Source organism: Juglans microcarpa x Juglans regia, chromosome 1D (genome assembly GCF_004785595.1).
Source record: "Juglans microcarpa x Juglans regia isolate MS1-56 chromosome 1D, Jm3101_v1.0, whole genome shotgun sequence".
Classification (NCBI taxonomy): Eukaryota; Viridiplantae; Streptophyta; class Magnoliopsida; order Fagales; family Juglandaceae; genus Juglans; species Juglans microcarpa x Juglans regia.
In genome coordinates, this window is record NC_054594.1 from 35908816 (window position 1) to 35921421 (window position 12606).

At 33.7% G+C, this 12606-nt stretch overlaps 2 protein-coding genes across 2 annotated transcripts; one reads left to right on the forward strand and one right to left on the reverse strand.

Annotated features, from left to right (window-relative positions):
• The first annotated feature begins 1080 nt into the window (after positions 1 to 1080).
• LOC121266699 lies at positions 1081 to 5894 on the forward strand. The gene is given in 7 exon segments (XM_041170511.1): positions 1081 to 1291; positions 1752 to 1823; positions 1931 to 1964; positions 2322 to 3629; positions 3632 to 4136; positions 4790 to 4883; positions 5580 to 5894. Coding segments are annotated over 7 exon segments (2139 nt in total). The 5' UTR covers positions 1081 to 1202; the 3' UTR covers positions 5617 to 5894.
• Positions 5895 to 7405: 1511 nt separating this feature from the next.
• LOC121266683 (peroxisomal membrane protein 13-like) lies at positions 7406 to 11495 on the reverse strand. The gene is made up of 5 exons (XM_041170510.1): positions 11328 to 11495; positions 9784 to 10017; positions 9357 to 9682; positions 8579 to 8671; positions 7406 to 7802 (listed from the first exon to the last, which is right to left on the reverse strand). Exons 1-5 carry the CDS (start codon positions 11350 to 11352, stop codon positions 7581 to 7583), a joined length of 900 nt encoding a protein of 299 aa, XP_041026444.1. The 5' UTR covers positions 11353 to 11495; the 3' UTR covers positions 7406 to 7580.
• Between the last annotated feature and the right edge of the window lie 1111 nt (positions 11496 to 12606).

Sequence of the window (12606 nt, forward strand, 5' to 3'; positions counted from 1 at the left end):
GTCGTCTTCCAGTTTGAACACAGAGAGGAACTGAAAATCGAAGGAGGTAGACGAAATCGAAAGAGGTAGGGTAGAGCTTCTGCTCCGACGAAACGGTGCGTTTTTGTTTTTATTGATCTGGTCAAAAGCGAAATAGTGCGTTTTTGGTTTTTATTTTTGGCCACGTCAGACCCGTTTGCACGGTGGCTGCACGAGGTGACTGCAGTAAGCATTTTTCATATTTTAAACTTTCAAACAAAACACAAAATTCTCATCTCACCCTCTAAACCTGCTTAGTTTATAGGAAAATTCTATACTTTGTATTAAAATTTCTATTAAGAGAACACTTTCTTTTACCATATATGCCTGGCCAATAACTGGTTTTTAGAGAAAATGTGCGTTGAATCAAAATTTAAAAGAAAATTTAAATTTAAGACTAATTTCTTAGATAAAAAAATGTAAGATATAAAACAAATCATGAATTTAAATTTAATTAAATTCAAAAATTAATTTTAAGTTCATTCTTTATATGAGAGAATGACAAAATTCTCGCATTTTTAGATGCGGTTTAAATAATGAGATAAGATGAGATGATTTTAGATGAAAGTTAAAAGTTGAATAAAATATTGTTAGAATATTATTTTTTAATATTATTGTTATTTTGAAATTTGAAAAAGTTAAATTGTTTATTATATTTTATGTAGAAATTTGAAAAAATTGTAATGATGAGATGAGATGAAATTAAACATTTTCACTTTCTAAACGTAGCCAGTTGATACATAATTTTTAAATAATATGTACCCGAAATACGTATTTACTAAATTCTTTTTGTATCGAAATATCTAATTTAATCGAGTAAGTTGGTCTCATTCAATCAAAAGTTAGAAAACTTTTATATAGATTTTGAAAAAATATTTTAAAAGTACCATGTGGATTCAATGGCCCTTAAAACCAGGCGGATCTTAAATTATTAAAAATGCATATTAATTTATATAGATAATTGTCCAAAAAAAAAAAAGGAAAAATAAGTTTATGTTATTCAGGATTTTCTTTCTACAAAAAATTCTCAAACCCCTCGTTTCCTTTCTGTATTTAAAACGTTTTTATTCATAAAATTACAAGTAGTTAAAATGAAGTACGTACGGTTCTGCTTCTAAAACCCCTCAACTAAAACCCTAGCCCGCTTTCTCTCTGGCTCTGTGCAACCACCAGAATCGTTCGATATGGCGAATGCAGAGTTTTTCCAAACGGATTGCGAGTCGATTTTGTCACAAATTAAGCATCAAGAGAAGCAGATGAGACTCAAAAGAAGGTCAGTTTTTTTTGTTTCTTTTTAATATCCTTTTTGGCATTTAAATTTCCTTTTCCTTCTATATATGATTGTGCTTGTTAAGAATGTGTTTCTTTTATAATCTTGTTCCGGATTTTCCGCGATCAAAATTTCCTTTTTTTTATTATGTTTGTATTCGTAAAAAATGAGAAGTTATGTTTTCCTCCACAAAGGAAAAAATAAATAAATCGAAGGCACTTTCAAATGTATCGGTTCTTCTGATTGAAGTTTACTTTTCCAGCATTACTCCAAAGACTTTGAGTAATAATGTGAATTTGAACGAGTCAGGGACGTGGGTTCATTGTATCTTATGCGAATACTTGTCTACAATTGATTAGTCTGCTGCTTTCTCTTTAAATTGTGCATATGCCATTGTTTGTTGGGACATAATATTTCATGTATGAGCTTATCAAGCCAAATTTATCATATGAATTTGATGTAGATGGTTGATGGGGCTTCCTACATCCAAATCTGACAGAAAGCGTTTTGAAGAACCTGAGTTTTTGAAACAGAGGTGAGTGCGACAATTTTATATCTTATAACTCTGTTTGTTTCTTTTGATTATTGGCTGAAGCCCATTTTTTACATATTAGACTAATGGTTTTCATGTTGTCTCAACAGGACTTTACCCGAGTCTTTGCTTAGGGAAGATGATGTAAGTTTTCTGTGGTAGAAATCGCTTTTATACTTAACGGGTGTTCTTGATGGATAAATAAACTATGCATGTAAAGCACCATGGCATGGTGCGTTTAGAAATCGCCTTTATACATTGTTGGATCTTCATTTTGAGGCAGTTGTTAAATAAATACTATGAACGGCCATATCTTATTATTGAGTCAGTTCAATAATGTGGTTGGTCATTATGATATCTTGCTTGTAAGGTTTTGGAGGCTTAATAACATGATTCTCCATTGTTGGGTCCCTGCTATCTGTCGAATTTTGCGTTTTACGTTTTGGGATACACAATATTCCCTCCTGTAAGCTGATGATTTCTTTACTATCTTATTTTCAGATATTCTACGAGACCATAAGAATGCGTATAGAAGAGGCCTTCGGAGCATGTAATGCTGAAGGATGGCACAGTGTTAACGAAGATCATATGGTATTGTCTGGCACTCGCAGTATAACAAGAAAAATTATGTCACACCTTGATGATTTGACCAATAAGGGGCTATATCTTGTTGCCACGGTTCTTACAAGAGGCTCTCGCGAGTTTGAGAAAACTCGTTGGAAGATGAAGAAGGTAATTAAAGATCTTCTTCCAAAAGTTTTGGGAAGCAGAAATCACAGCCATCAAATTAGCATATGCAGACAGCTATCTCAACTTCTCAGTGACCCAAAAAATTTCCAAGAGAAAGGTGTGACATTTTTTATGTCTAGATCCCAATCCCATCATGCTGCTGTGAAAAAGGTCCTATCTGGACTAAAAAACTTGCCTTGCGAGATCCTGATTGCGATGTACAGGAAGCTTAAAGGTTCCCAAGCAGGCATGCCTCAATTATTGCCTCGCAGACATGGATGGGGTCGAGATTATTTAATTAAACAAGTGAGGAAATATAGCGAAAGGATGCTTTCAGAACTTGGTGAAGGGGACGAGTTACAAGAGCCACTAGCCAAAGCAATGTCAGTACCTGGCTTGCTGCTAAAGCTAACACCAGGTTTTCAAAATTCCTCTGTGATAGAGTTTTACCCATTCTCTTCAGAAGTAGAAAGCCTGCAGAATGAGATAGCAAAGGCTATTTTGTTACTGAAAACAAAGGTTAGGTTACCGGTGCTGAAAAACTTGCAACTTTTATTAGACCCGAATGCCAAAATATCAAATCGGTCTTTACGGACAGCAATTAGGAAAATGTTGACTGAATATCTCTTTGAGTGCAGTGAAATGGATGCCATTCCAAAGTCTATATTGGAAACTCTTGCTATTATCAATAGTACTTGTAAAAAAAAAATCAATAGTAATTCTCAAAGTACACTACTTGGATGCTTTAGTAAGGATAAAGTTGAAGAAGAAGTAGAATGTATATTGAGTGTGAGTGCTCTGACAAAGCAGATTGTGTTGGATTTGCTGCCTGACCATGACTTTGATCAAGAATTTACCGATGCATATATGGAGGAATTAGAAGAAAGTGATGATGGTAATGATGACGATGATGGCTGGCTCCTGGAAGATAGAAGGTGTCGGAGTAGTAGGTCTCGCTATACTGATTCAGTTGATGAAGTAGAAAGTTCTGCAGAGTCAATACCATTCAATGTAAAGCCACCTACATCTACGACCAACGGAAGCATCTCTTCCTCCCCAATTACCCCCAGAAAGACTTAAATGGTGGTTCTGTTGAGGGACTTAAACCTAATGATTTTAGTGGAATAGATTCTATCAATCCTAATAGAATCATTCCTTCCTCTTTATCCTGGAAATCAAGATTTCATAGCAGGATGGTTGACGTGGATATTAACCATAACAAAGTTGAAAGTACTGGCAGATCTTTCATGCCTACAGATAACAATTATATCCCCTCACCTGTTTCAGCAAACCAAAGGTGCGAGGGATGTGAACCTGAATGCAATTCTGGAATAGCTCCAGCAAACACTCCACCTTTCATTTCTTCGAACTTTTCATGTGGGGAACAAACAGCTAATAATGACAAGCAAAGTAAATGTAAGAACCAATACCTTGCCATCCAAGAAGTTTGTGACGAAACTAGTATGGTTGCCTACAACCTCATTGGTCATTTGCTGGAGAAGCTAGCACAAACAGAAGGCTTAGATTTGGACTGGAGAGACCATTTGTATTTACGAGGTGATAATTCTATGGAAGAAGATTCTCTAGGTATCAGAAGTATCGTTTTCCCTTCTTTTCAATTGAGCTCTGTGATTAACACGAACAATCCTCAAGGGGGGATGAATGTCCATCATGACATTTTTTTTTTCTATTATTATTTATATAACATATTGCAATTACATGTAAGAGATTATTTCTCTGTATGTCATCTGCTTTTTTTTTAAAGGATAAAATTGTGACCCAACCTGCCGTGATTGTTGATCCAAGAATTGAAATACAAACATCTAAAAAAAGTTGATGGCATGCATGATATAGGTTGTGGATCTTGCAGGCCTGTTAGATTTCAATTCAAGTTTAGAACTTACTGTGGCAGAGTATTTCATGGACAAGGGATCTGAACAAACATTAGAAAAGCCAAAAAGATTAAAAATTAAAATGGATGTGTAAGAAAAAATAAGGATTTCACCATAGGTGTTATGTGTATATCAGAAGTACATTCTTGTACATGCTTAAAAGTTGAAGGTGTTCAATGGATGGATTTAAACCAATAATATCATGCTATATCATAAGAAAGGCTGAAATGGTCTTTTGATCTTGCGTGGTTCCAAGTTGCCAGCTAATGTTTGTTATCTCTTTCCTTTTCATATTCTAATATGCTTAAAAGGAAAATATTTGATTATGTTTCCCATTTACATTTGCAGTGGGAAAGGAAGAGCAGAATTTATCTGAGGCGTGTGATGGAGGTTCAGTTGTTGTCCGAATAGTTGAAGAGCAAATACCTTCCTTTCCTAAGAGGTATTGTTACTTATACATTAAGATCTGCTTAAGGCAGGATTGGTGTGACCTAGATGAATAAGTGCAATTGTGCGCCCAACAGAAGTAAAACGTACATTTTTTATAATATATAAATAGTTCTAATGGAAAGATTCTTATATATAATTTAAGAAGTTAAACTTTTATTACCCAATTTTACTTATAAATAATATATAATTTAAGAATTTCATATAACAAATTAGTATTTTGGACAGTATATTTTTCAAAAGATTGAAAGAACTCTATTTGGGCTCCTGAAAAGCATAAGAAAAGCATGCCTCATGCATGCATCGGTGAATGCACTTTCACTTAAGGTATCAAAACCACTTTACTCTTGGAACTCTTATGTTCTGCTCTTTAAGAGTGCCTAGTTGTGCTTTTAACAACACCGGGTAGGATGTTTATTCTTTCACTCTCGAGTTAGTCTTAATGCGGTTAATCATTAATATCAAATTTTAACTGTCTTGTTGCAAGTCTGATAATTAGGCTTGATTCAAGTCAAGCATTCCGTTAATGGAGTGAAACTGTTTATTCTACATTTCTAGCTGAGCTAACTTAAAACATTGAAAGGATTTGTTAGATTACTTTGTGGAGTCTTTAAAGAAAGTTATGCAAAATAAAAATACAATTGGAATCATTCTCATCAGTAGGAGTAACCTTTTTGTTCTGCGAGTGCAGTGGAATAGAGAAAGTGAAGAAATTGTTGGGCTTATGATAGCATTCTTTGAGGCTTTGGCGGTTTCAGAGGTCCTGACGGTTGTTTGGAATGCCTTTGCATTCTTTTTCCAGCTTGCCCATACCTTCTGAGTTCTGACATAGAGGTGAGTGTGCTGTTTGTGATCCTCCTTCGAAGTATTGACATCAATAGAGTTCAGTTGTGGCAGTGTGACAGATGACTGTTGCCCTTAATACAGGTCACGTTCTACATCTCATGGGTTTTGAGCTTTATCTCACTTGAATGGAAATCCAAATGAAGAAACCCAGATTTGAATATTGCGGACATTTGAGATGGCAGTGTTCCTACGGTTGCCCAGAACTGGTGTAGGAGTCTGTCTGATAATTGGGTAACCGCAATAGCGCAGTCTTTTAAAATCATCATCATTTTAAAAGCCTGATGACATATGACCCGATTCTCCAAATAGAAAACCTGAGTTCCAAACCCCGTAACCGTTGTATAATTTAAAAAAAAAGAAAATCATCATCATTTCATCATTTCCTAGTATAGCATTATTTGTTAGATGATGATTAAAAAAATTTATTGAGTATCATGTTTAAAGAAGTAATTAAAGAAGAAATTGATGGTTAAGTCTTCGTGTTTAGATCGAATTAATTTACGTTTTTCATTCCGTGTTTGCATGTGGGATTTTCGTGTTGTTGGTTTCATAAATTCATATCAAGAACTGTTTTGCATTAGCTGTAACTCGTTTGGTAAATCAAATCAATTATATATATATATATATATATATATATATATTAAAGCTGTGATAAAAGATAAGAAAATTTTATATACCATACTACTATCTCACTAAATAAGATGTCACATTTATTACTATTGAATGATTATTTATTGTATGCTTTTTTATTATCTAATGATGATGAATGCGTCAGATACTACTTAGTATGATCAAAATAGGAAGAGAATGTGGTGTATAGCATTAGTCTAAAAGATACAGTGAGACGAAATATTTTTGGAGAAAAGACGAGAATTGAGCTGGTTTACAACCCTGGCAATATTTTTACTATAACTTTGAGTATTAGAAACTAGGTAATTATATAAAAGAAAAAAATGATCAATCATGGTCACACTTGTCGTACATACAATTTTTAAAAGACTAAAAAGTATCCAATCAACATTTCGTCAGTGAAATATATTAACAAATTACAAATGCTTAAAATTAATAGAACTAAATTTTATTAAAAAAAGATCAACTTCATTAAAGTTATAAAACTAAAAATAGGCAAAAATAATAATAATAATAAAAAAAAGATAACAAAAACAGGATTTTGTTTTTAAAAAAATAATAATAATATTAAGCTTTTTTTCTACACAGCTTATTATACTCCTATTTTTTCATTTTATTTTTATTTTTTTAAATTTTTTTTCTAACATTATTATTTTTTTCTTTTAAATTTCATAAGTTTGGTTATTGTGTATAAAAAACTGAATGTTTATATATGACACGTGTCTGTATGCTATTACACAATTGCCACATAAATAACTTCATTTAATGAATTAACAGAATTGGGACCGAGAAAAAAATGATCAAATTCTAGGGACCATTGCAGTAATTTTTCTAGTATTTTTAGATCCCCGTTAGTTTAAGCTCAAGAGTACGGCTGTTGCCTGAAGATAGGATTGCGGAACTAACGAAGCTCAAGTTCGAATCGCAAAATTGGTTCGGATCACATGGTTTGTGGGCTAGAGAGATGGGTATGTTGAAGAGCCTGACATGTTAAAAGACTGCAAATTCAAACTGGAGCCACCTCCGAATTGAAGCGCGAGCTAAAAATAACTTATGGCCAACATTTCATTATTTCACTAAAAGATTCATATAGCTGAGATCTTAAGCCTCAGTAGTTTGGACAGCCCATTTATCCCGATGACCCACAACAGCAAGGACTTACAAATGACTTCACACAGTAGAGCGCTTCATCTCAAGCAACCACATTGCAATTGCATCACTTGCCCGCGTCATTTTCCCAAACATTGTCCCAACCACCACTTGGAGCTGCCTTTCCTCCTTCAATGTAGTTCTGGTTTGCGTGGGGATTGTGAGGTCCAGGAAGTGGAAGTCCATTGGGGCCCGGTGGCTGAACCATCTTGTGCTTGGTTCTAATGCCCAGAATCCTCAACACAAATCTAGCTAGCTCTCCGTACAATAAACCAGAGCGATCAAAGAGCTGCAACAAAAGCCCATGTTAATGCTTTGATGGTGCTAATCATACTCGGCTGTCAAAGTAAATGTGGCTGGTTTGGTTACATAAAATCAAACTCTCATCTCATATAATCATTACAACTTTTCTAAACTCCCACACAAAATATAATATATAATTCAATTTTTTCAAATCTCAAAACAAAAATAGTAATAAAAATTTATATTATAACAATATTTTATTCAACTTTTAACAAAACATCTCGTCTCATCTCATCTGAACTGCGTAACCAAACAACGCCTTAGACAACTTACATTCCGAGGATATGATACATGATGAAACTTTCTAGTACTTTTTAGTTTGAAAAGCACTCTCACAAATATCAGTCAAAGAGGCTACAGTAGCTTAAATGGATTATATCTTCTGGATCAGTCTTTTGAATCATAAATGCAATTGAAGAAATGTCTCCTCCTGAAGTCATATCAAGTGGTGCTTACTAAAGGCTTATATTCTGCTAAGTAGAGCTATTACGCAAAAACTTAGGGCAACCCAGAAGCTGACCTAAAAGTCAGCCTTTTCAACTCAAATATTAATGATGACCATAAATTGATACAAACGTCAGGGGTCAGTGCGCAGAAGCTATCACATATTTGCCCAGTGGTAACTAATATGAAGAAGATTAGAGGTGGTTTTACTTTATTTCCATAAAAAAATGCCATAAAGAAAAACAAAAAAATGGATGCCGATTCTACCAGAATTCACAGTATATGGCCAAATGAAAGGAAACGGGATGCAGAAAACACCTGAAGCATTGCAGTCATAAACATATGAAAGGCCTGTGTATTCTGGTCTATGAGAATCGAGATTCTACCAAAAAAGTTTACCACACCCTGCATCTGCAACAAAAGAAAGTCCAATAATAAGTAACAGCATAACCGAAATATTTTTTTTTTGATAAGTAAAAAGGCATAACCGAAATATTCTCACCCAAAAATGAAAAATGAAGGGAAAAGAGAGTATATTACAACAATCATGGGCTAGTATAACTCCTTCTCACAATGTTCAGCATAAAAATGATCTTCATATAAGGTTGATTAATCATTGAAAGCAACGACATAAACAAATAAGAAATCAATTAACAAAGAAGCTAGACACATCTGAAGCAATCCATTAACATCATGGTCAGAACTAAATGCCCTTTTCTAGTAATAAGTAAAATGGCAGATAGAAAAATGTGAACATATGGAGGCAATTTTATATTTGTCTGACACATTGAGTTACCAACTTGAAAGGGTACTAGTCATCTGGAGAGGTTTTAAGAAACCTTTTATCTGGTATAGTCATCTGCCCTTTTTCCTTTCCTTTTTTTTTTTATTTTTTTTGGTAGGATTGACAATGGTAAGATTTGAATTTTAAGATTAATCATAACTCCATCTCAATACCTAGGCCATTGGCCAAACCCAAGGGCAAGTCTGTCAGACTTCATATATAAGGAAAAAAACTACCTATAGGTACTATGTGCACGATGTGCTTGTCATCCTACCTATAGAGAGAATTAAACTAGACAAGTATATGTCTTACCACCCGAAGAGCTGAAATCCAAAACCCTGGAGGAGATGGAGGAGCACCATATGGGTTATTTGGATCTTCAACTCCATTAGGACCACCCATACCCATTCCATAACCACCCATACCCATTCCATAACCACCCACAGAGCCTCCAAAACCACTATTATACATCCCACCTCCATACATGCCGGAAGATCCATAAAGCCCTCCATAACCTCCCCTATTCATGTTGTTACCGTACATACCCCCACCATACATTCCCCCTACACCACCATATGAACCTGAACCATACATTCCAGAACCATAGCCAGAGTTGTAGCCCACATTAGAGCCATAACCTGTAGATTTGGGGGCAGTTTTCAAAAGATCTAGAAACAACCATAAAAAAGGGGAGGGAAAAAGAAAAGGAAAAATATTTCCATTAGAGATCAGTAAGAACCTCCATAGTTGCTAGTTCCATGACTCTGCTCCCAAGGCCTCGTGGGAACAGGCCTGCTAAGGGCGTTTCTGTTAATAGCAGCATTCTGACCAGAAGTAGAAACTATTTCTCCTGGTTTTGCAGTTCCTGAAGCCTCAACTACATCACTTGTGCTGCCCGCTGATGGGGGTTTAAAAGGTGCAGGGCCAGTTGAGCCACCTGCTCGCTCCCAGGGTTTTGGTGGAGGGCTATTAGCTGCAAAATGTAATAACATGACTTTATTTTCAAAGTGTTGCTATTTTTGAAAGAAAGGGTTGACTGATGATCTCATCTTAACCAAGCAAAGCATTCAAAACAAAAAAAATGACCACAACATATTTCCAAATACCATCTGATTGTGTGAACGTTACTAGCATTCAACAATAACCTAAACGTCAGAGCATTGATATAAGTGGGAAAACACTTCCAGGGCAGTAAAGCATCATGTTTTCCAAGCATCTTCAACAGATATTCAAATAGACAGTCAACTCAGGTTTAGTAATATACCATTCAAACATTTATCACAGAATATATAGTTTATATTACTGCCTAATAGAAAGTTGAGGAAAACCGCTACCTTATTAACAGTACCTCTCATGCAACTATTAGAAACTAGGATGCCTGAAGTGAAACTATACCCAAACCTCTTACAAGACAACTTATATCGTTTCACTCCAGTATAAGCCCAAACCAGAATTCACAGATGCATGAATCGAAAGAGCAGCCAACCTAGAAGTCCAACAAAATTCTTATATTTATGCATCTGCATGCGTGGCGTCATGCTACAAACCACTTTCATTCCACTATATAAAATGTGACACTTTTATCACCTTGGATCCTCTATTGTCTTCTAAGAAAAACTCAATGATTGATGGACAATGCCACATCATCAAAGTAGGATGAAATTCGGATGAAAGTTTTTACTTGTCAAACAAAAAACATAAAAGAAGTCGGATGAAAGTGTGGTATATACTATATAGAGTTTTTGAAGTGTCTATTTTCCTGCAAGGAAGCTTTCATTCCGCGTGGGAAAGATTTTCTAAGAGAAAAATTTACCTTGGAAACAGGCGGGGCAATAAAACTACTCGCAGCACGTAGTCAGATGTACGCACATCGATATCAAATCGAATCAAACAAACTGAATCAAACCTTTTTTTTTTTTTTTTTTTAAGGAAAAAAAAAAAACTGAATCAAATCTATTGGCTCTGGAAAGAAAAAAACAAACGAATCAGAAGATGTATTCTTTAGAGAATATGGAAAGCCAAAACCCGATTGTTCAAAACTCTGATTACTTTCGTTTTCCATAATTCTCTCGGCGACCAGACACAGCCTGACTTCAAACCAAAAGTTTTGGAGAAAAATAAATAAAATTCAGCTAATTGAAAGTTAAATCCAATATCAGAGTAACTCATCGGAACCGTCAAAGTAATCAATCACTAATCCAAAAAAAAAAAAAAAAAAAACGTTACGAATACAAAAACCAATAAATTGAATATGAGAGAGAAGAATTAGGGAACTTTACGAACCGGACGGCGGGCGATTGGAGTCCATGGGGATTACAGAGAAGCAGCATAAAGAGATAACGGACGTAGGTTTTTGCTCTCTCTTTCCTTCTATTCACCCAAAGCTCTTTCTTCTCGTCGGTACACGACAATACATGTAGGTTGTTGTTTTGGACGAAGCTGTATCTGGATCGTCCATCTTTTGGACCCCATTCATTTCATATAAAGATTGCGCTCCCCAAGACATTATCATCTCGTTTGTTGTCACAATTCTTTTCGGTTATATCGTTTTATCTTTTTTAATTATTATAATTTTTTTTTAAATTTTTATATAAAATAAAATAAATAATTTAATTTTTTTAAATTATAAAATAAAAATAATATTAAAAAATATATTCTAATAATATTTTATTCAACTTTTAACTATAATCTCAACTCATCTCATATTATCTGTAAAAACGAATGAGGCTTTTGATTTGTTTGGAAAAGTTTTCGTTTCAAAATTTTCATTTCATCTCATTCTCAAACATCACTTAAATACAAATATTTTCAAACTAATCATTATAATTTTTTCAAACTAATTATTACAATTTTTTCAAACTTTCAAACAAAAGATAAAAAACAATTCAACTTTTTCAAAATTTTAAACAAAAATAATATTAAAAAACTATATTATAACAATATTTAAACTTTATAATATTTTTTATTCAACTTTTTCTCTCATTTTCCAAAATCTCATAAAATATTAATTCAAATTATCTATTATTATTTACAAACTATCTTACTACTATTTATAAAATTCCCATTTTATTCCATTTTCCAAACTAAACTTGTCCGACTCCTATACATAAATATTAAAGAGCAATGTTTGGGAAACTACCAGATGCACAATTCTTTTTATTTTTATTTTTATCTTTATTTTTGTAAAAGGAGTTATTTTACAAGTAAGCTCTAATTGCTCCTATTTAATTAATATGTAATTTTTTTATTCTTTTATTTAAATATACATATTTTTAGTATTAAGATATAAAGATAAAAATGATAAATCATATATTAGCTAGACGAATGTATGTAGTGTAAAAGCATTTTCAATAACTTATGTATTATATCAAAAATGTAAATTATTTGAAGAATTGTTTAAAATAGGAGTTTCATCCGATTGTGTAAAATGAAATCTAAAATACAATTTGTCACAGTAACTTGCTACATGTAGTGGATACCGTTTATCCTGTAAATATTTTTTTATATATATTTATATTTCATTACTCTCTCATTTTGTTTTACTTTCATTTTCAACTTGTAA